Raw genomic sequence first — 25,460 nt, 5'->3', positions numbered from 1 at the left:
TAGCTTTGTTTCCTGGACAATTCACTTAACTACTGTCCACCTCAATATCTCCTTTTGTAAATGGGGATAATAATAGCTCCTGTCTCTCAGAGTTGTTGTAAGGATAAAATAAGATAATGTTTGCATAGTGTCTGTAAATAGTAGGTTCATAGTAGGGGATATATTAAATATTAACTATTTTCATTAAAACATACTAGATCTAAAATCAGAGGATCTTAATTTAGTTCATGACTTTGAATTATGACCTCTATATCCTTTATTAAGTCATTTGATTTTTCTGGGCTTATGTTTCCAGATATATAAAATGAGGGACTTTAACTAGATGACTAAAAAAGTGCATTTTAGTTTTCTACCTATGACCTAGGCTCACTATTGAGAAAGAAAGACAGAAAAATAATTTTCATTCTAACAAACCTGAGAAGTGGCTTCCAGCTTCTGCTTGAACATTTCCAAAAATGGAAAACCTACCACCTCCAGAGAAAATCCATTCCACATTTGGGCAGCTTAGGAAGATTGTTTAACAAGAAGTCTTTTTGAAACTTCAACTCATTGTTCAACAAACTGTCTCAGATGAGGCCAAATGGAACAATCCCATGCCCTCTTATATAGGACAGATTAGTTATGAAGGTCTGCTTGAGTTTTCTCTTCTCTAGAAAAACATGACCAATTCCTTTTACTGATTCTCATGTGGCATACAATCAAGGCCCTTCTCCAGCCTAGTGCCCCATTTAGACACCCTACAACTTATCAATATCCTTATTGTCCTTCATAGAAATAGAAATGAACACAATTCTTCAGACAATAGCAAAAGACAGAGGGTTCTATTGCCATGATATTTCTGGAAGCTATGTCCCTCTTAATATATCACTGACTCTTGGTCATATCATACTCTTGTTTTATATTGAACTCTCATTCCACTAAAATTCTAGATCATGTAACAGTGAAGTATTGACTTTTTATACCCAAGTGCAAGCATTTACCTTCATTCTTTCTGAATTTCATTTTATTAGCTGCAGTCAAAGCTAAAGCCTGCCAACTAACTGCCACTCACAGAGCAGGCAAGCCAGTGTGGTTGAAGAATCAGGATGTACACCCATGATATACTGGTCATAGAGTAAAAGAAGCAATAATGGCAGTTATCCTCATTGCATCTGAGAACTTGAAGAGAGATAGACTTCAGTACATGATGGTCAATCTGAAGCTCTACCATTCTTGCCCATCATCTCGTCTTAAACCTTTATGACCTCAATGTAGGAACCTGACTCAGGAGTCTTAGAATATCCTCCAAACCGACAGACCTGCTTCCAATCTTTCCTCCTACAGTTGTCAATGCAAGTGAAATAATTATAGAAAAAGACTGACTGCTTTTGTCCCTACTTAGCAACAATTGCTGAATCACTACTACTAAGAGATAGATGAACATAAAAACTCTGGGGATGGGGACACCTTCCAGACTAAAATGCCTGCTTCTAGACCATTTCCTAGTCATTATTTGAAGAAATGGTTCCTGTGGAGAAGGGGTCAGTCAACCCCACCAACAAAGAACAACTACCAGTGCTTAGCAATATCCCATAAGACAGACAAACCAGCCTAGCTAAAGCATCTTCTTGAGTCAAAAACATGGTAGGTAGCATTTTATTCTTTGGTATTTTAATTATCTTTCCTGTGGATTCTTTAAAATATGCTTTCCCAAAATTTAAAGTACATTTCAAACTATGCTCAGTTTCCTCTGCTTCTCTATTATAAAACTAGGATAAAATCATTTCTTTTTTGAAGTTCCCAACATTTCCATTATAGGAACTAATTCTTCCCTGTTGATATGAATCAGATTAATAATAATAAAAAATTTTCCCTTCTTGATTCTTCCACCTTTTGAAAGGTGAAATATCATTAAGGTGAGTCAGGAAGTTAGCACCTGCTCTGCTTTTGTCAGAGAAAGAGCTCAAGCAGATAATTGGATAATTGAGGTTGCAATCACAATTATGTCCCTGTGGCAGACACAATTATTTCCAAAATTCCTCATCTATTTGCTTTTTCTGTAGAGGAAGTCTACTGCATATATCAATGAAAAAATTATTTGTTTCTCCCTACTTTTAACTTCATACAAATAATCATCTGTCATACTTCCCCTTTTAGTTCCTATGATTTTCTCACATAAGTATTTCTTCTTCATGTACAGTGGCACCCCCTTCTTATTTGCCATCTTTCTTTTGAAAGTCACACAGGAGGATCAAGGGTGAACACCCGCCATATTATATTATGACCTTTTATCTCAAATTTCACCTTCTAAATTTTCCTGTTATGGACAAGGTAACACAACCTAAAGGCTCACCACCTAAAGTGTCACTTTCAACTTCTTCCTCTCTTTCAAGTGACATATCCATTCATTTTTCAACGTCAAAGTTCCACAATATCTCTTGCAAGTGTTTTCTTCTTTCCATTCATCTAGTCATTATTTTACTTAGGACTTTCCTCACTTCCCAACAAAAGAAAGCCTTCTAAATTAGTTCTCTATTTCAAGTCTCTTCTTGACACACCTGTCAAAGTGATTTTCCTGAATCCCAGATCTGATAAATCACTCCCCAATGATTCCTTTTTAGTTCTAAGATCATATATTGTTTGATAGTCATCTCCTTTTTAATTTAATTTTTTGTTTTATAATATATCATGAAAACAGAAATAATAATAATAACTTACACTTATGTGACCTTTTAAAGTTTATAAAATGCTTTACAGACTGTATTTCATCATATCGTTACAACCACCCTGGAAATAGCTGGCCTTCTTTCTATTTTATGGTATGAGGAAACAAAGGCAGAAAGAAAATGGAATCACATAGTGAGCCTATGATCCAATTTGAATTCAGGTCTTTTTGACTACATGTTCAGTATTCTATCCACTGTATCACAAATCAATAAACACATATTGAGGGACGAATGCTCAAAAATTTTTGTCTGATGGGGATGAAATTACTGGCTCCTCTTATTTATAGATAGGAGAGAGTCACTAAAGCCCTAAGGCATCAAATGATTTGCCCAAGATCACACAGATTCTGTAGTAAGTAGCCCAAATGGGCTTAGGACCCAGGTCTCCTGATTCCAAATCTATGTCTTCTGACTCTAAATTCAATGTGAGAAAACTGTATTTAATACATAGGGAACAAGCAGCAAGTAGTATAATTTAGCTAGAACAGGATGTGAACAAGAATCATGGATTCAGTATGGCAAAACTGTAAAGCCAGCTCCAATAAGGGACAAAGAATGCAAAAAGTATGAAATCATTATTGATTGTAAAGGTCATGTCAGTAAATTTGTGCTTACTCCCTTTGGAAGGACTCTAATTATATTGGATAAATAATAACAACACACAGGCAATGTAGTCAATGAAGATTGATTTCACCCTACTTTTACTTCTTTCTGATGGTCTCAGATTTGAGTTCAAGGAAGTTGCTGAAGAACTCCAGTTGCCTAAGGGGATCAAATACCATTGGCACCACTATTTAAAGCATTCCAATGTGGGTTCAGGGGACAGACATCTGATCCATTAAGCAAAACTCAGATTATTTTTCACATAATTGGGCAATCTAAAGGATACTGGAGTGAAAGTGTCTGAGTTCTACTCCTAACTTTGTCTTTTGTTATCAGTGTAATCTTGGGCAAATAGATTAAACTTTGCCAGACCCAGTTTCCTCCTTTCTAAAAAAAAGGTGTTGAGTCTATTGTCCAAGAAAAAAGAAATATGGTTATATTCACTAGGGTCAAATTCCAAAGCTGAATCTTTCCAAAGATTCAATCTTTGTAGTCAACAACCACTGGTGACTTTCACCATGTCTGGAATAGATCTATATTAGTGCTGAAAGGGAAAAAGATAGAAGCTGGACTTCTGATTTCACTGAAATGAAGAAACTTCTACCAATGGTTTTGGTTTTGGAGAGTTGCCTATGAAGACACACTTAAAGTCCAAGTTGCATGTCCAAAGTTATCCAACTGGTATGTATTTATGGCAGTCTCCTTCTCAGGTCTTGCTGACTTTAAGGTCAGCAATTTATCTATAAGCAATCCTTGGCTTCCTAAAAGTGAACAGAGCACTGGTGTCCAAGGACCTCGATTGAAACCACACCATTGCTTGTAAGATATTTGGCAAGTCATCTGTGTTCTCCTAGACCTCAGTGTCCTCATCAGTAAAATGAGAGTTAGAATACCTTGGGCATTTTCCAATTCTAGATTTATGATCCTATAAGCTTGGTTCATGGATATGTAGACATTCTCAGAGTCTCTTCATTCACTTTTGTATTTTGGGGGAAGAAAATAGCATATGCCTTTAATATAATTCCATTGTCAATGGCAGAAATTCTCTAATGAGTCCTAGATTAATTCACCAGGACCAGAGATGCCATGAACCACTTACCTTATTCTTTCCCTAGTCCACTAGGAGAATTGAAGTCTTATAGAAGCTTCAATTAGGGAAATAACGATTCTTCTGACTATTTTTTAAAAAATAATCTTTATTTTATGCTTCTTAAATAGCAATGGAAAATGTACATTTCGAATCACATATCAAAACTGTTTTGTTGTTGTTTTTCCTTGATTGTTTTTGTATTCCAAACCAGTGCATTAAACTACTAATTTTAGGCCAGCTGTGGAATAAAGATCTGAATTTGAAAACAGATCTCCTATAAATGAATAGTAGACAATATTTTACATAAATCGTCTCTGGCAATTATTATCATCTCAAGCTGTAGACAGAGATCTGAGGCATCAAATGGTAATACATGACTGCAATAATTCCAAACTGATGTGACAAACAATAGACTTGGTATATAGTACTGACTGATGAATATTTCAAAATTTGTTCTCCCAAATCATTACTTATTATAAAAATCCTTTGTAAGGTGCTTTCAGACATTTTCCTAAAACAGGAGAAATAATAAAAAGCATTATACTGCTGATGATACACCTGGCACAATGCTTGAAACTTAATAGGTGGACACTTAATAAATGTTTGTGGAATAGCATTGAATATATGGAGAGAATGAAAAGCATTGGAGTTATCTGGAAAACTAAAACTGGTTAGTAAGTCTACTGCTAATTGAAGTGCAGTTTATGACCAATGGAAATGACCCTACTTCACAAAAGCTACTCATGAGCAGGTATTTTATGTCCTTAGTTTCAATGGTTCTAAAGTGAATGAAATATCGAGGACTGTGAGGTTTCTGTATCTTTTGAACAGCAATAATGATAACATTGAGAATAGATTACATTTATGTAGCAATTAAGGTCTGAAATATACTTTGTCTATATTCAATTGTGTTTCAGTTGGTAGTTTTAGTATGTATGCCACATGATATATAACTTATAGTTTAATATTATTTTTCAATATCAAGATGTATAATACACATTACATAGAATATAGTGGTTATTACATACTAAATTTTATAAAACCTCAATATTTTTAAAAAAGCTTTCTAAAGATTTGAAGTAAATACTTTGATACTGAACTTCAAGCATCCAATAAGATAAACATGAGTAAGCAAACTGGGCTGTAACTTGTCAATAATTAAGAATTGAATTTCTTGGAAAATCTTTCAGGAATAATATTTTAGACAAATGAATTTGCATAGTTTCAGTTTTTCTATTCTATGTATGTTAAGTATCCATCAAATTTGTTTTTCTTAAAAGATGATTATTTGATTTTAATTGTAACAAACAATAAAAGATTTGGGGGTGAGGGCAGCACAGGATATGCAAATATACTAAATAATTAATTCCAAATCCCGTACTGAGAGTAGTTTATATCACACGAGTTGCATACATCACATAGAGACAGCAAAATATGTCCATTTGTTAAACCTGTTTAAATTAGGTTAAACAAGTATGGAAATAGAGTGAACTAAATACTAACACATGGTGTGTAGGGAGACCAAGACTTAATACAGAAAATTTTCTTAATAGTCTTTGCATAAACATATAATATTGCTCTAGATGCCCCCTCCTAGGAGTCAAATAGTGAGCTGCAGAATTAGTTTCCATAGAACAATGGGGACATCTTGAGGTCATTCAGGAAAATGTACTTATTTTCATTTCAAAACATGCTCCACGTACAGATTTAAACTGATAAAAATAACGTGTCTCAACCTAAATAACAAACCTGATTGAAATGGGTTTTCCTTTTGAGGTAATAAAATCTAGTTTATAAATTACCCTCTTCTAAGTTAATTGACTTTCACTTGAAATCTTTCTCCTTAAAACAAAACAGAGTCAAATAAAAACTGACAAAAAAGACATTTTGAAATAGTAAAAAAAAAAGTTTTGAATAAGCATTGAACTATATACAAAGGATTTTGTAAAAATATATAATATAAATGTCACGAGGATTAAAAAATACTATGATAACTAGTTCCATGAAATCCACAGATTTCAAACAGACCTTTGTTCCTTTTCTATTTCTTGAAGACAAAACAAATGAAAGGCTTCATTAACAATGCCCTAGATCCATGTACCTTCCTAGGTACTTTCCATTAAACTTGGACTTGTGGGACCATTTGAAGGGCTTTCGGTCTCTTTAGTAGCCCCTGTGTTCTTTGATTCTTCAGTTTTTCTGCTTTTTTCTTGGAGTTCGTTGAGATCACCAGATGAGCTAACACAGTTAGCATCCTGATTTGGTGTGTCCACTTCATTGTCAAATTCAATTTGATCTTGCTGGTGGTTGCTTTTCTTTATTTGTCCATTCTGGGCAGGGTAGGTGTTAGCAATGATGTCATACAGGAACTGATATTGTTCCTTTAAATCAAAAAGAAAGAAAGAAAGAAATTGGAGAAAAGAAATAAGATGAAATTATCTTGAAGTAACATATAAGCTGATGGTAGATAAACTCAACAAACTTTCATATAGAAAACTATATGAAAGTAGAGATCTTTCTCAACTTCTTGGATTCAGAACTACTTTAAAAACTGAGTCATAACATGAATGTAATGGCATAAAATTGTATTGTGAAGAATGGCAGCTCTAAGGAAATCAGAGAAACATGAAATAAGTCACACAAACTAATGCCAAATTAAGAAAGCAAATCTAGAAAAATGGCATGCACAACTACAATAATACAATTGGAGATGACAGTAGGGGACCACAGAGTTCAAATCAAATCCAATAATCAATAGTTATTCCAGATGACTGATGCTGAAACACACTTTCTCTGGAGAGAGGTAAGGTACTATAAGTACAGAATACTAAAGGGACTATTTGATTTTACTTGCTACCTTTAAAAAAAAAGGACTCTACCATGGGGGAGTTATTGGGGAAGGGAAGAGAGCCAAGCTTTGTGCTTGGTCCTTAACAAATATCTCATTCAGTCCCCACAATAACCCTGTGAAGTAGGTGGCATTATGGTTGCCATTTTACAATTGAGGAAACTGGGGTAGAGTTTAAGTGACTTTCCCAAGGATCAAAGAGCTAATTAACTGTCCGAAATCAGATTTGAATTCCGATATTTCTGAATCCAGGCCAGCTCTCCATCTACAGCATCACCTAACTACCTCGAATTACTGTTAAGTGATTAGGTATAAAAACAAAATATGTAAAATAAACTGTGAACTTAATATTTATGGCTTTCTTTTTCCTTTCTTTGTATGTTCAGCAATTTCTACTTATAAGCACTTAGGTTCAGGTATTATTGGCTGTTTATGAATCTCTTTCATAATTGATCCTATGTAGGTGGCTGTGTGTGACCTTAACTAGAATATTCTTGGTTATAGGACATAATTAAAAAAATTTTAAAGTGCTAAGAGCACCTCATTGCAAAGTAATTAGCTTAGTCTCAACAAAGACTGCTAAAGTAAAATTACTGTGCCACGGACCAAACTCAAGGTCCAAGATAAACTATGCAAGTCTTAAAATTCGTTTATCAGTCATTTAGCAATGGGATGAATTTCCACCAAATTAAGTATTCTTCATTTACAAGCTCTAACTTCTATTTTCTTTCTCTCCTGTCTATCTCACTCTTTCCCCTTGTCCCACATACATGTCAGGATATCCCAAAAGTCTTAGTAATTTTAAGCTATCAACACAATATGTTGACTTGTATAAATACAAAATGATTATCTAAAACATGTAAGTATAATATATATGTATAAACTATTATAGATTTATAATATATTCATATGTATATGTTTATATATGCTATTTGTTTCTGATTATTATCACAATTATCAGATTTCTCCACAGTAGAAATTCTTAATTTTTTTATTTGAATTCATTTGACAGTATAGTAAGGTCTATGGACCCATTTTCAGAATAAGTTTTTTCCCCCTTTATTCATAATTGAAGGAAATGCTAACTTTCGGTTTGCAGTTAGTGAAAATGATCATTTATTTTTTCCAACCAAGTTCTTGGACCCATTGAAATCTACCTCCAGGGTATATACATCCCAGATGAAAAACCTCAGATACACAAAGAAAGACAGAGAAAGAGAAAGAAAGAGAAAAGTAGAAACTTGTTGAATAGAAAAATAATATGCTTAAATTTCTAATAGAATTTACTTACAAAGGATGAAACCATTTCTGGTCTGGCTCTGCGAAGAGATTTCACTACTTGAAAAACATCGATTACTTCTTCTGTGTCTGCACAGTCCAAAAGATTTAACAAAGCACAAAATGTTCCTGTTTTTTGGGATCCATCCCTGCAAAAAGGAAAAAAAGGAACTTTAAATTTTAGAAAGAGAATGTTATGGAAATGAGGCCAGAATCCACAATTTAGAGTACAGTTAACAGTATGACCTTTGTCAATAATAACAGATAAATTCTAAAATAATTTTAAAGAGATTTATTTGTTAACAGCCAAAGAATTTTACTCAGATAAAAGAAACAATTGTTTTTATAGCTATCTAGCCTCCAAATATATGTGTGTGTGTGTGTATGGTGTGTTTTTACTGATAAGTTTAGTTCATGAAAAATTAACAGAAAAATTATTAGGTAGGTCAGGTCAGTTTAAATGTTTGCAAACTTTCTGGAATGTCTGAAGAGCTGCAGTAAAGAAAGTATAATAAACTTCCCCCCAAAAGAGAAAAATCTTATCAAAATCTAAAGAAGAACTACCAGTAATATAGAAAGTTTAATGGTAAATAAATATACAGTCTTTATTTTTAATGAAATTATTCTTTCAAAGTCATTAAAATTTTTTTCTTTGTTATTTATTATTCCATAATTTTTATCTTTAAAATCCAGGGATAAGCAATTGGAACAGTGGATAATGTATTGACCCTGCAGTCAGGAAGACCTGAGTTCAAATCCTACCTCAGATTCTTGTTAGCTATATGACAAGTCACATAAAACTAATTGCCTAACAAAAATAAACCCTTTGGCTTCCCCATACCCTTCCTATTATTCTACTTCTAATTCCCAACTCGGGTCACCCTAATCATTCTCTTCTTAAGTTCCTTCTCTAAAGCACTAGAACGCTCTAGCAGAAAGTCATGAATCCTGGGTTGACCAGGTCTATCATAAATTCATGTCCTGTAATTTCAACGAGGACCTTATGAAGAAGAAACAATCCCTCTTATCCATCCCTAACTGTTTCTGTAAAATACTTCTTATATTGCCTTTTCTAAACCTCTTTCCCTAAGCTCCAAGCTGTCCTCTTTTCTTTTAACAAAAGACCTTGCTTCATATTATATTGTTGTGAGTAAAGTTATATCCATGACAGAATGAATGGGGCTTTGTCCTCGGTAGGGGAATTTAGACAGCAGTGACATCAATTGTTCTCTAACAAAGAAAACTGTTGCTGGTTGCGAGATTAGGACAGAGAGACTGGTCAGACTGTGACAACTCTCTTATAATAATGGAACTGTATGGATGTGGGTCAGCCTTCAAGATGACAACAGATATGGCCTATGACTGGTGAAACTCAAACTAAAGGCTCCTAGAGGTAGGGAATAAGCTCTGACTCTGGTCCCTGCAGGCAGCTTCTTAGTGCCAAAGTGAGCTTGGACTGATATGTAAGAAAGAGGAGGAATATAGCAAAGATATAGGTGTGTAGTAAAACCTACCATAAACTGGTGGGGAGAGGGGGTAGCAATCTTAGATCTCTACTTCTTCTAGAGGAATGTATTCTGAATCACTAGTTTGAATGACTTGGCATAAGAACAAACAGAGAAAGGCCTCCCTTCCTTTTCAATTTTCATCCTGACTTTTGAGAGTAGGGGCCAATAAATACTTGGGAAAGTCATTGAGTAAGCTTTGGTCAAACTCCTCCAAGCCAATTTCAGCAACCTTGTTGACAGAGAGCTGGATCTGAGTCCTGGGTTATTGCCCCTACACTTAGGCTAAACATATTTTCTCCTATATAAATTGAGGGATTTGGACAAAACCTTGGTTGTCCATAATCCTTTCTAGACCTATAATCTTTCATCATGTTTTAAGGGTTTGGGGAAGTAGGAGCTTCGAGTCCTCCTTCAGTCCCTTCTTCAACACCATCAGTTTTCTTTACTCCCACCTTCTACAATAATTGTGTTTTCTGTGTAAGAGACATAAGCCTACTTTTGAGAAATGTAATTGCTGATTTAGATTTTATTAATCAGTGTGAGAGCTGTGTAAGACATTCTTCTGCTCAGAATTATAACAATGACTGAAGTGGTTAATCTGACTCAGAATTCTGAAACAGTAAACTATTCATTTTTGAATGTGATAAGCTGTTGAATACAACAGTGAATGAGTAAAAGCAGAACAGTTTTTTTTTTCACTGATGTAGATACAAAGAACTAAAAAATTAGAGATTTCTTGTCACTGAGTCAGCAAGTATTCATTAAGTGCCTACTATTTGCTTGGTGATGCACTGAGATCTCAGATACAGAGAAAGAAAAAAAAGGGATCAGTCTAATGGAAGATATGAGAAGGAAAAACTAGGTACCAATAAAGGCAGTCACTATCATTAAAGGGGATTGGAAAAGACTTCTTTTAAAAGGTATAATTTTAGCTGAGACTGAAAGAAAGCCAGGACATAGAAATGGGGAGGGAGGGAATTCAAGCCGTGAATCTAAGACAATGAAAATGTATGGAATATCTTCTGAGAGACAAGTTAGGAGATCAGTGTCACTGAATCTCAAAACATGGTGAGAGAGGAGGCAGGAGAGTAGCAATAGGCCAGGATTGAGAGGCTTTGAACACCAAATTTTATATTTGATCTTTGAAGTTAATAAGGATAAATAGATTAAATTGTGGGGAGGAAGGAGGGAGAGAGTATGTGATGTAGTCAGTTGTAGGGTTTAAGAAAACAAATTTGATAGCAGAAGGGATGATGGACTGAAGTAAGAAAAAACTAAAACCTGAAGATCAACCATCAAGTTATTGAAATAGTAATAGATGAGGTAATGAGGGACTACAACAGGGTGGTGGCAATGTCAGAGGAGAGAAGGAGAGATATGCTAAAGATGTTGTAAAGGTAGAAGGTTGTATAGAAGGACAATAATTTGGGGGACATGGGGAAATGAGGGGGAGCAAGGAGGAAATGACACCTAGATTGATAGTATGGATAACTAGGAGAATGATGGTACCCTCAATGGTAATACAGGTGATAGGAAAAGAGGAAGGAATGATGGGAGAGAGAATGAAGTTCAGTTTTGTACATCTTGAAACTGTTGTTTTTGTCCTTCATTCTCCAAGTAGAGTTTGACATCAGGGAGCTGATGCCATGCTAAGCACATGACCTGGACATGAATGAGGGTGACCTGTGCAAATTCATCAGCCTCACATTCTCCTCCAGGGACCAGATATGAATCAGAACAATTGAAGATGACCCTGGATATGAGGCAATCAGGGTTAAGTGACTTGCCCAAGAATTTGTGTCAAATGTTTGAGATCAAATTTGAACTTGGGTTCTCCTGACTTCAGGGCTGATGCACCTATCCACTGTAACATCTAGCTGCTTTTGTAGAAATTAAGATATCTATGAGATCTCTGGTTCCAGTCATCCAACAGACAGTAGGAGAGAAGAGACAGTATAGGTCAGGAGAAAGGCTAAATAGATTTGTAGAGTCTACTTAAGTAGATTAAGTAGATAAGTGATTTGAGAATTATCAGCATAGAAAAGATAATTGAATACTTGGGAGCAGATGAAAATAACAGGTAAAAGAGTATAGAGGAAGAAAAGAAGAAGGTGTAAGATAGAACCTTGGTGGAGTGGGGCACCCATGGTAAATAAGCATGATCCAGAAAAAGATCCAGTAAAGGAAACTGAAGAAAAATCGGGAAATCAAGAGGAGAAGCAGAAAAGAACAGTCATAGAAACCTAAAGAAAAGAGAGTATCAGGGAGAAGAGGGTGATTCACTGCAGCAAAGGCTATAGAGAGGTCCAAGAAGAATGAGCCCTGCAAAAAAAGCCATTAAATTTGGCATTAAGAGATAATGGCAAATTCGGTACAAGTACAACAAGAATTCCCAGAACACCTAAGGGGAGATGAACAATGGAGGAAATATTTTGGAAAAGAAATAAGAGCAAGGCAAGAAAATTAGGAAAAGAGAATTAAGATGATACAAAGTTTTATTAAAGAAAATAATTCCTTAAAAATTAAAAGTGGTTAACTGGGAGCTAATGAGTCCATAAGATACCAAGGAATAACAAAACAAAGTCAACAAAATGCAGAAAATATTGAAGAAAATGTGAACTTTCTCATTGGAAATACAATTGATCTGGAAAAATAGATTGAGGAGAGATAATTATCAAACTTAAGAAAGTCATGATAAAAAAAGATCTATACGTTATATTTTAAGAAATTATAAAAGAAAACTACCTAGATATCTTAGACCAAGAGGGTAAAATAGAAATTGAAAGAATCCATTATCCAACTTCTGAAAGATATATCAAAATGCAAACTCTCAGGGCTATTATAACCAAATTCTCAGGAATAGTATAGTCAAATTCTAGATGTCCTGTGGCAAGGAGAGAATTACAAGAATTCAGAAAGGTGCCATTTAAATATTGTGGAACCACACTAACAATCACATAAGAGTAAGTAGCTTCCATTTTAAAGGAACAGATGGCTTAAAATACGATATTCCAGAAGGCAAAGGTAAGATTAGAACCAAGAATTACCCATCTAGAAAAATTGATCCTTCAGGTAGAAAATGAATATTTAATGAAATAGAGTACTTTCAAACAATTCAGATAAAAAGATTAGAGTTTAAGAGAAAATTTGATATTCAAACAAAAAATCAAGAGAAGCATGAAAAGGTAAACATGAAAAAAGAAACTGTAAGGAGAATAGCAAGATTAAACTGTTTATATTTCTATATGGAAGAATGATTTATGTAACTTCTATGGAGCTTTCTCATATTAGGAGTCTGTGTATGTATATAAAGAGCATGAGTATTAATTAAATGAGTTGGAAAGATCTGAAAAAAATGATAGGATAGGGGCAGGATTGTGGCAAAGTGGATAGAGCACTGGCCCTGGAGTCAGAAAGACCTGAGTTTAAATCCTACCTCAGATACATAATACTTACCTAGCTGTGTGACCTTGGGCAAGTCCTTTAACCCCATTGCCTTGCAAAAAAGCAATAAGATAAGAAAAAAAGATACACTGTGAAAAAGGAGGAGGGAAAAGAATGTGGAAAATTATCTCACATAGCTGGAAAATTATACATTGATAAAAGATGCTGTAGATTACATGAAATTAAAAAGCTTTCCACAAAAAACTCAATGTGAACAAAAAAGCAGGAAAGCAGAAAACTAAGGAAACATTTTTTGCAGCAAGTTTCTTTGATAAACATCTCATTTTTCAAATATATAGGGAACTGAGTCAAATTTATAAACATAAATGCCATTCTCCAAAAAGATAAATGATTAAATGCTATCAATAGAGAGTTTTTCTAAAGAAGAAAATAAAACTATCTTTAGTCATGTGAAAAAATGTTTTAAGGTACTATTGACCAGAGAAATGCAAATTAAAATAACTCACATGTCATACATCAGTTTGGTTAACATGACAGAAAAGGAAAATAACTAATATACTATATATATATATATATATATATATATATATATATATATAGTTACAAACTGATCCAATTCTGGAGAATAGTGTGAAACAATAACCAAAGGGCAATAAAACTATGCATGTGCTTTGAAACTAGCAATAATTCAATACTCAAAGAACTAAAGAAAACAGAAGTAAAGCATCAAAGGAAAAAAGAAAAATTTATGCAAAAATATTTAAAGCATCTCTTTTTGTGTTATAAAGGAATTGGAAACTGAGAGAATGTGCATCAACTGGAGATGACTGAACAAGTTGTGGCATATAAGTATGATAGAATATTATTGTCCTATAAGAAATGACAAGGGTGATGGCTTTAGAAAAAGCTGAGAAGACCTATGAATTGATGTAAAGTGAACAGAAACAGAAAATTACTGTTCCCAGTAATAGCAATATTGTAAAGAAGATCAATTCGGAGACTTTGCTACTCATCAATAAAATGATCAAAGCAATTCTGAAGGGTTAAAGTTGAGAACTGCTATCCATCTCCAGGGAAAACTAATGAACTCTGAATTTAGATAGAAGTATATTTTTTTCACTTTTTTATTTTTCATGCTTTTTTTCAATATGATCAATATGAAATAAATTTTATAGAATTGATGTATAATTTATATCAAATTGCTTATCTTCTCAATGACTAGGGAAGAGGATGGAGGGAGGAGAAAAATTTGGAAATCAAAACATAAAAATATTAAAATAAATGTAAATTAAAAAATAAACTGTAATGCAAAAATAAAATGAAATTATTTTCCTTTTGAAAAAAAAGAGAAAGTGGTCAGCATTAAAATGATTAATGTATATAATAAAGCTGTTAAAGGATTGACTTGCCATGATGAAAACCCAGTTGAGGTTTTTATGATATGAAATTATAGTGGATTCAGTACAGTTTTGTAATCTTTTTACCAGCAAATTTCAGCTTCATGTGAGCAGGATTGAAAGCATTATTGGAAGTAATACAGTGCTGAGGCTTAGTAGAGGGAGATTAGCAATGTGATAAGGAAGAAGGGAATTCAAGAGGAGAGCACAGAACAGAATTGAGCTGGTTAGCAGCCTAGGAGGCAAGGTGAGGTCTCCTTGGTAAAGTTAGGATGGATTAAGAAAGAATTGAGAGACTGAGATGCTAACAAAGATAGGATAAAGAAAAGGATTTCAGGTGGCAAAACAAAGTAAAGTAGAACACTATGATTTAGTGATTTGGATATGAAAAATTAAAGAATTAGAATTTTTAGATTAATTACGGGGGAAATAGGAATAGCCAGACTTTCTCATGGCTATAGGACAAATTAATATCTTTGAGGAAAGACTGAAGATGAGAATTAATTCACAGAGAGAACCTAGAGTCTAAATTCAGAAAGATAAAACAGAGAGGTAAAAGACAAATCTCAGAACTGTATTTTCTCTGTATCACATATATTCTCTTAATTTGAGCTCTGATCCTCTTTGGATTCTATATGTACTGATGAGAAAATGTGACACAGACTTTTGAAGTGCAATGCTTTGTAACAACCAGTTTTTCTAAAACATTCTAACAACCTCTTTTCTAAAGCATTAATTAAATCTGGTTGATTAATTTATATCAACTGACAACTGAGAGAGAACACTTGTGTTTTTTGTTTTAGCTCTAGCACTACAAAACACTACATGCCTCTGATTCTCAGGGTCCCCTAGAAACTCAAAGAAACATAAAGAAACCTCTGAGGATTCAAAGTGCCAAAGCAAGTGGGTTTTGGAAGAATAGCTTCAGAGCATATGCTACTTTCTGGATTGTGAGTTTCTTGAATACAGGCATTCTCTTTTGTCTCTTTGTGTATTCCTAGTACCTAGCACTGTGTTTGTCATGGAGTAGGTGCTTAATAAATATCTGTTGGCTGATTATTAAACTATCATATTGTTTCTTTCCCCTTTGATTTTAAACTCTTGGAGGTTGGAGACTATGATATATTTTTTTTAAATCTTCCTATTCCTGTTATGTATCAGAGTACTAGCATGTACACAGAATGTACTTAAATATTTGCTGAGTGAATACTTAAATGTCATGTAAAACTTGAATTTTTTATATGCTATTTTCTTATTACTTATTCCAAGATACATGAAAATTGGTGAAAATGATGATCAATTTGGCAAAGCTTGAATAGTAATCTGATAGTCATTCATTCTTACCGGCAGTGCACAAGAAGAGATGCACTCTTGTGATGTTTTTGTCCTTCAGTGCCATGTTTCTTTGGAAGTTTCTCTTTGAAGTTTTGAATCATAGAAATTAATTCTTTGGGATGGGTGGGAAGGTCTTCCCCTTTCCAGCTATTATACTGATACTGATAGACTGTCCGGGCATCTTTCCTCTAAAAAGCAGATATTGTGGAAAAGTAATTAATTCAAGTGACCACTTGGCATATTTTTTCAATCTGATAATCAATTATTCCATATCTACCTCTGTAATCAGAAGGACTTTCTCTTAAGTATTTTACAAATTATGTTTTCAAATATTACAGACCTCTTACAATGGAATTGTTATCTCCAATTAAACCAACAGTAATAAATTAAACCTGCCCAAAGAATTCCACCACTTCACTTAATTTTTATACCTTTGCATGTCTCAGTTCAAATACACGAATGGTGTAAGCTGTACATTTATTCATGTCTTTCATTTCTACTTCCACATCATCATATTTTTGCTTTCCTTCTCCCCAGTACTGAGCACAAACTTCCTAGATTTGGGAGAATAAAAATTAGTCTTACTTTCTTAATTTTATTTTATTGATAACAAAAGCAAATAGAGTAGATCCATGTTAGAAAGTGATTAAAAATTAAATTTCAAAAAGAGGCAAAAGCAGACTCTGTCTACAAGGAGTTCATAAACTAATAGGAGAAAAAACATATACAAGTAAGAGAAATTCAGGACAAATTTGAGAAATTCTCAAAGGAAAGGCATTATCACTAAGGGGAAATTTAGAATTCTTCATAAAGTGAGACTTTAAGTGAAAATTGAAAAAACAGAGATTAAAAAAAGAGGTAGAGAGATGAAGAGGGAGACAATTCCAGGAATGGTGGAAAGTTCTGAAGATTCAAGGATCTGGGAAGTTCATTCTTTTGTGAGAGCAAATATTCTCTGGTTTGTAGAATATATATGGAAGGATCAGTGGTAGGATTCAGCCCCATTGGCAGAACCTAATTTTTTGTTGCGTTTGGTGAATAGATTGCTAAAATGGCACTTATAATCAGGGTTATCTCCAAGGTGGGAGCCTGGGCAGCTGCTGAATGTGGAAATCAGAAATTTGCATTCCTTACTCATTTTTAACATTCATCTGTGCAAGAATGTTTTCTAAGTTCCCATAGTAATGTTCATTGCATCCATAGGTGAAAAAATAATTGATGGAAATATGCTTGTAATATTTATTAATTTCTTAAAACTCATGTTTTCGATGAAATACTACATTTTAATTCCTTCATTTTTGTACCTTCAGTAAACAAAAAATAAAAAATATATATATATAACATAAAGAGAAAAAGTGCCAATCAGGGAATGACAATTTCTTCTGATTTGTGTTATACCCCAAATTCCCCAAGATATTATAAGTGCGCTGGTGTTCCCTGAAATGTGAACCCATAAGAAGCTGGGACACAGTGAATCAACAGAAATATAGATTTCAAAAGTTATCTTATTACTCATTTCAGAAGCCATGGAAGTAGAAAAAAATGAATTAGAATAGGTAAAATGAGTTTTGGTTCTGCATATGTTTCAACATTGGCTGCTCTAGTCCCATGAGTGCTCTCTCTCCATAAGAATACATTTGCTTACTGTGAGTAATATAACATAATCTAGTTTTGTGTATCTCTTTTATTTTTCTTATTTGAGTATTAAATGCATGAAATATTAAAGTATCTTTCAGTATATATCTTTTTGTACACTTAAAATGATTATTAGTATAGAGAACCAGTTGTTACTTTATTTAAGTTGCACTGAGAAGAGAATAAGACAAAAATAAACTGAAAAGATGAGAAAGGAATAGGTTCATAAAGGGCTTTAAAAGCCGAATAGAGGGTCTTACATTTTATCCTGGGGATAAAGGAGAGCCACTAAAGTTGATTAAATAAAGGGGATGACAAAATCAGAACTTCATTTCAGAGGATCACTTTGTTAGTATAATACAGTATGGACTAGTGTGAAAAAAAATTCGAGGCAAGGAGGTCAATCAACAGGTTATTGCTATAGTCTAGACAGGAGGTGATAAGGGCATTCACTAGGGTAGTTTGGCAGTATCAGAGGAAAGATTTACTCATTTTGATTTTGATCAAAAAAAGAGGTGACTTTGGATTCTTAATGACTTTGTCAAGAGAGTACAAACTCTAGAGAGTCCTATTAAATTGGAAGGTATTAAGGTCAGGTGCATTGATAGACTGTCATCATCAGAAGAATAACCTATATAAGATGAGAAATGTTACAAAGATAAAATTAATGGGATTTGATCTTACATTGGATATGGGGTAGAGGGTGAGAGAAAGTGAAGAGTCCGGAATAACACCTAGGGTGTGTTTCAGGGAGGATAGTGATACTTTTGAGAGTAATGAAGAAGTGAAGAAGAGGAGATAATGTGGGAGGAGTTCATTTTGAGATATGCTGAGTTTAAAAGAAAGAGATGTCAGAATATATTTTTTAAATATATGGGACAGGAGTGTGGAATTAGAGAGATGTAAGAGTCATCCACAAAGTGATAAGAATTGAAATTTTGATAGTAAAAATGGATATTGACTCCCTTAAGACATCCTACAAAGTCCATTTGATCAGTGGATGAAAATCAGGAAAGGGTGTAATATTGAGAGAGTCCAAACCTGATCCCCATCTTTCAGCTCTGTCAGCATTACAATAATTTTGACTTTTCTCTGAAAGATCATTTGCCAGAAGTCAGCAATTGTCTCCTTTAGTGGCCCTTGTGTGGCAATCATCACTTCAGGTTTCCAGTAAGTCTAAAAAAATAACATCCTTGATTAGTACTAAATAAAGACATAAACAATTGGTAATACAATTAATTGATGAAAACAATACGATGCCAAGAGAATGAAGATTTGATGGTATGAGTAAATGTTAAAGACACAGATTTGGCTTTATTTTAGAGGACAATGAAGAGGACATTGATTACAACAGTTGAATGTATATTTTTCCATCTGGTATATGGATAGAATTGTTCAATTCCCTTCTTTCTGCTTATCTTCCTTCCTCCCCTTCTTGATTCCTTCCTTCTTTCACTGAATCTTCTCATCCTCACCCAAGCTGGATGGACAAGAGTTACTCACAGTTCTGATCCCATTACTGGTCAACATTGAATCTTTGACCTATTGTTTTTAACCCATTCTGACTTATCTACCCTTAGGTCATCTGGTACTGTACTTAACACTCTTCTGTCCATGCCTAGGGGTTCACCTATTGATTCCAGAATTAGTAAGTTTGCTGACAGCCTACTGAGGCTCAGAACTCCTGAACTCAAGAGAACTATAAGCATCAGCCTCCCAGGAAACTGGAATTATGTTCGCCCTTCATTTTCAACAAACATCACATCAGGGAGATAATGCCAGGATGAACTCATGATTTGGATTTGAGTGAGGGGGGGCTGTGATAAGTCACCAACCTCACTTTCTCCTCTAGAATCATCTGGGTCCAGTGGCCAGATATGAATCAGGATTGGAGGTGGCCCTGGATGTGAGGTAATCAGGGTTAAGTGCCTTGCCCAAGGTCACACAGTAAAAGTCAAATGTCTGAGTCTCAGGAACAGGCTTCCATCTTCCTGACTCCAAGGTCAGTGTTCTATCTACTGCACCACCTAGCTAGCCCTTTAAGTGGAAATTATAGGTTTGTGCCATCCTGCCCATCCAGCATGTTTCTTTACAGCAGGCTGAGTATCTGGTCAAGAATAAATAAATTTCTCACATGAGTTTTCAGCATAGGTAACTGAACCTAAAATTATCAGAATCATTTCAGCCCTTGTCTTCATTGGGAAGCTACAGAATTCAAGGCTCAGAGACTTAGGGAACTCAGTAATAGCTCATCTTTTAAAAATTGTTTTATCAGAAAACATAGCTAAAATTAATATAAAAGCCAAATATGATTAATAACTACATTTAATCCTTTACAAGTAGAAAGCATAATATTAATTTACCATTCCTACCAAATCTTCATTCTTTCCTTGCCTGTTCTTTCTCATACATTTTACCTTATATATTACTAATAGTGAATATTGTATTCTTTCTCTGCTTTTTATTTTTATTTGTTTTTCCCTTCACATAACTCTCAACTTCTAACAATAATCAATTGTTAGCAAAACATCTATTGATTTACTCATTTTAATTTTGATCAAAAAAGAGGTGATTTCCAATTCTTAATGACTTTGTCAAGAGAGTACAAACTCTAGAGAGTCCTATTAAATTGGAAAGGTATTAAGGACAGGTACATTGATAGACTGTCACCATCAGAAGAATAACCTACATAAGTTCAATTACTTTCTTCCCTAAAATATTGGATTACATAGGTGAAGATACATTTTTCAACCAATGAAACTGATGAACCTATTTAATATATCATGGGTGATTTGTAAATAATGACTTAAGCACAGGCATAAAGAGCATTCTGGACCAAATCTAGCTCAGGTCAGTCCAGCGATTCAGTTTCATGACTAGGGTTAAATAAAGTTCTGATTTACTATAAAATGTAATAAAAATAAATTTACTTATAACAATAGATTAAAAAAAGATATAATTACTAAAAATAAACTGTTTTCCTTCAGTTTCCTTTTTGACCAGTGGGAAAAATTTGAGTCTGAGAGACAGAACAAGCCAGAGAGAATTCTACTAAATCTCCTAGGGATTTAGTTCATCACAGATTGGTCTCTTTATGCTTTATGACAAGATTGCTGAACTAATAGTTCAAATCCTAATGCTTATACCCAACCAAATCTCCAAATCTTTTTGCTTCCTTAAATGGAAAACATCTCAGTCTAAGTAAAATAAATGCTGGTTCTTCCTGTCAACCATCCCAAGTAATCAATTGAAATGGTGAGATATTACCTTGATCCTGAGAACCCCACAAAGTCAGGTGAATCAAGGGGTTCAAATTTGAGTCCACTTCAAGAGTGCCTATGCCCAAGCTATTAAGGGCATGCATACCAGAAAATCTACCTTAATTAGAAATATGTCACATTTAAGAAAAAGTCTTTTATTTCCTCTAGGTACAGGTGGAGTTGGTAGGTACGACTGACCAAAGTAGTAGAAAAGCACACAAAGTAAATGACCCCCAGTGAAAGCTTGTTAGTTCTTGTTGCCTGTGCTCAAAAAAATTCAGAATGTAATGCAGAACTTAAGTAAGGTTTTGGATGTCAATTTTTCTCATCAATGAGTATATTTAGGTCCACAAGACTCTTAAAATGTGATGGTGTGCTTACAGGGCTTCTGACCAAATCAATCCATATGTATGTTCTCTTATCATATTGATAAAATACTTAATAAAAAGGAATAATTTGTCGCTCAGCCAAAAGAAGTTGTTCAAACAAAAAAAATCTCAAAAGAAACTCATAGCAAAAACTCATGAGGAATACTCATGACATTTACATGAAAGTAAAAGAGAAATTATTAGATTTATTATAGTATTTGTTTTTATTTGTGTCTGTTTTATTATAAGAAAGGAATTTTTATGTATCAAAAACTAAAACTCCCAAAAAGAGTTTCAGGTCTTCTGGGTAGAAACATTTAAACTAAATCACTTCAAAATTGAGTTTCTAAAACCTGCTTTTATTTAATAGGACAGGAAAGAGATCATGATAGAATGATGAGAAAGTTGACCTTGGAGCCAGGAAGACCCATGGGCCCATAAAGGCTTATCTCTGACACATAATGACTGGTTGACCCTGGGCAAGTCAAAACCTCTCAGCGCTCTAGACAGCTCTCTAAGACCAATTACAGAGAAGGACCTGATCTATATTGGAAGAAGAAAATTCTTCACTGAAGTTTTCTGTACCAATGAAATCCCTGTTTTATGTTCAAATACCCTCTAAGGTGATATGGTGAACCCCACACTTCTACATGATTTATCATAATTTTGAAGTGTTCAAAATAAAAAAAATACACAAACCCTATCAATTAGTCTTTTTCCCATCAGGGAATAAAAATGATAATGATGATTTTGATGATGATTATAACAACTCACATTTATATACCACTCACTCTATATCAGGCCCTTTGCTAAGAACTTTGCAGATATTTCATTTGTTCCTCTAATAATCTGAAGAGTTAGATGCTATTCTTATCTCCATTTTATAGTTGAGGAAACTAAGGCAAACACTGGTTAAGTGATTTTCCCAGGGCCACACAGATACATGTATGATGCACATTTGAACTCAAGTCTTCCTGGCTACAGGCATTATCCACTATGCCACATTCTTTTGTATCTTTTTCTTTTCATTAAGTTGTGTTTCCTTCCATAATGCATGTCAATTTTGAAAATCACATAGATTCTTTTCACTAATAATTAGACAGGAAAATCTGTATGACTTCCTGGGTCCCTTAATACAGGCAAACTTTAATTCCTTCAGACAAAAGAAAAACCTTTGATTTCTAGAAACAAGGTAAGGAAAGAAAAATTTTGAATATAGTAATGGGTGGGAGGTAATTTTAGAGTGAGGAAAATATTTAATCATACAGATTATGATTTTAATGAACAACTAAATAAAAAGATTCAATTTTAAGTGTCTGAGCAGTTAGATGATGACTTTGGAATTAGGATGACTCATATTTATGAGTTCAAATCCAGTCTTAAGATGTATGACCCTATGCAAATCACTTAACCTTGTTTGCCTCAGTTTCTTCTTCTGTAAAAATGAACTGGAGGGGAAAATGACAAAGCACTCCAATATCATTGATGAGAAAAACCCAAAAGAGATCATAAAGATTTGTGTGTGACTGAACAACAAAATTTGAAGTGACATTTTTTTTCTAATGCAGTATATGTTTGGTTGACTTCGTTATTTGATTTTAAATAACTTCATAATATTCTAATAGCATGCCAATATACTGAAAATACGTGTACACTAGAATTGTGGATTTTTAAATACATACAGTTATGAAGGAAGCATTTATATATTTGCTTGGCTCGTCGTTATCACTGTCATCATCAGATGATTCTTCTGAATCATGTTCACTCTCTTTGCTGGTCTCCAATTCATGTTTCAATGGCACTCTGTTAAAGTCATCTACAGAGTACAAAACAGGGAGATATGTTATTGTTGTCCTCAGAGTCACAAGGCTCTCTTTGCCAATAAGCACCTGAAATATGGAAATAACGAGTACAGAGATATATAGCAAATATTTTCATAGATTTATTTCTACAGCACTGTGACATGAAAAGTCAAATTTAGTTGGTCACTAAATTATTTCTAAAATATCATACATAACAAGCATGTGTCTTAAAAATCGACTAAGATCAGGACAGAACTTCAAATTTTACATCAAATCAAAAATAGACATTTTTCTCCATGAAACTAGATAATGGAATTCCAAAGTCTTTCAACCTTAAAAGCCTTTTTGGTTTTGTTTAAATGGTCATTCTACTTCTTTTCAATAGGATTTTAAATTTATAGATAAAAGGGACAATGGATATTAAAAAGTTCAAAGCCCTGTCACATTTTATATTTAGGAAACACAATCATAGAGAGTTTAAGTGACTTGCCCAGCTAGTAGGTTTCTGATTATTGGTGCAGTGGACAGAGCACTGACCTTGTAATCAAGAGGATGGAGTTTGAATCTGGCCTTAGACACTTGACACTTTATTAACTGTGATCCTGGGCAAATCACTTAACCCATATTGCTTCTCCAAGATCATCTCCAGTCATCCTGATTCATATCTGGCTATTGGGTCCAGATGGATTTGAAGGAGAAAGTGAGGCTGGTGACTTAGCAGAGCAACCCCTCACTCAAATCCAATTCATGTACTTGTCATGGCATCATCTCTGTGATGTCCTGGTTTTCATAATCATCATCTGGTTATCTGAATAAGTTCTTATACTCTCTCCACTATACCACAGTTTCTCATCTTTTTAAATAAAAGAAATAAAATATTCCTACTAAATTTAACTAATCTTTTTTGTCAACTACTTAGCTAACCAAATTTAATTATATAATTGCACTTTATATTCCTAATAAGTCCCCTTAATTAACCCTTCAAGCTATCAGATAAAATTAAATTAGTGTAGATTTCTTCCATATATTCATGACATAAATTAATAAATGGTTAATTCCCCCACCATCATTTTCTATTAAATTTATCTGTTACTAGCCATGCTAGTTGTTTCCTTGTCCTTCCTTACATCTTCCTTTTTTCCAACTCTGTAAGCACACATGGATGCTACTCCTAGAAAGTTCACTTCTATATCTTCGCTCTCCATCCCCATGATTTCCCAAACACAAACACCCCTACCTGACTGTCACTCCTTTATAAGGTGTCTTCCACTGTTAAAATGCTAACTTTTTTGGAGACTTTTGGAAACATATATTTTGTGTCTATGGTGAGGGGAGGTAGGAAGGATGGAAGGGAGAGAAAAATGTGGAACTCAAAATCTCACAAAAAAGTGAATATTGAAAACTACCTGCAGTTGAAATAATGAATAAATAAATAAATTTATTTTTGAAAAAAATCACTGAAGTGCTTACTATGGGCTCAGAATATTCTAAGTGATAGGAATACAAAGAAAAAGAAATCTGTGCCCTCATGGAATTAGTCGTCTCCTTCCATGAATGGTAGTTCCGAGATCATAGCACTCCAAACAGCCAGCTAACCCATTGGGGCTAACTTCAACTTAAAAAACTCATAAGTTCAAGATCAATTACAATAAAAGAACTTATTAATCTTGAAGTCAAGTAATGTCCCAAAATCTCCTATTCCTAGAGTGAATGCAAATGATCTGAGCATCAGGTCAATGGTGTATACATATACTAGTAGGACCAGGATAGACATTGTTTAATGAAATACTCACATGGAATAATCTTTGAATTTCTATTTTTGCTTTTGTTTTCTTCTTGATTTCCAGTGTGCTGGGACCTCCAGTTCCTATATGAGGGAAGTCTCTGGGGGGAAAATATATATACATTTGGGAATATCTTTCAATTCCAAAAGTTATATATTAAAGAAAAAACAAACCATTAACAGCAATTCAATTATCCCTTCTATACTGTGGGAGTTAGGGATATGGTGCATCCATGATCTGGAAAATCATCTTAAAATTTTTTGGTCTTCCTTTTGTATCAGAGAAATCTGAATTGTTATGGTATTAAAAAGATTGATATTACATTAATATTATGCAATACTATATATATACACATATATATACATACATACATATATATATATATATAGAGAGAGAGAGAGAGAGAGATCTCATGTATTTCTGAGTTTCTGAACGTTTTTGT

General features: G+C 34.0%; 1 protein-coding gene across 5 annotated transcripts in view; it reads right to left on the bottom strand.

The window, feature by feature from the left end:
* Positions 1 to 4,587: 4,587 nt before the first annotated feature.
* The window catches only part of PTPRC (protein tyrosine phosphatase receptor type C), a 138,522-nt gene continuing 117,649 nt past the window's right edge, over positions 4,588 to 25,460 (bottom strand). For all 5 annotated transcript variants that reach the window (XM_074222295.1, XM_074222297.1, XM_074222296.1 and 2 more), the window contains 7 exons: positions 25,028 to 25,118; positions 23,115 to 23,248; positions 18,846 to 18,980; positions 16,601 to 16,723; positions 16,179 to 16,357; positions 8,538 to 8,673; positions 4,588 to 6,779 (listed from right to left, as the gene is read on the bottom strand). In XM_074222295.1, coding sequence (XP_074078396.1) covers positions 6,504 to 6,779; positions 8,538 to 8,673; positions 16,179 to 16,357; positions 16,601 to 16,723; positions 18,846 to 18,980; positions 23,115 to 23,248; positions 25,028 to 25,118 — 1,074 coding nt within the window. In that variant the 3' untranslated portion in view covers positions 4,588 to 6,503. The remainder of the gene's footprint in view (positions 6,780 to 8,537; positions 8,674 to 16,178; positions 16,358 to 16,600; positions 16,724 to 18,845; positions 18,981 to 23,114; positions 23,249 to 25,027; positions 25,119 to 25,460) is intronic.

Source organism: Macrotis lagotis, chromosome 2, assembly GCF_037893015.1.
Source record: "Macrotis lagotis isolate mMagLag1 chromosome 2, bilby.v1.9.chrom.fasta, whole genome shotgun sequence".
In the NCBI taxonomy this organism is placed as follows: Eukaryota; Metazoa; Chordata; class Mammalia; order Peramelemorphia; family Peramelidae; genus Macrotis; species Macrotis lagotis.
Note: the sequence above shows the minus strand (reverse complement) of the source record. Positions and strands in the feature narration are given on the sequence as shown.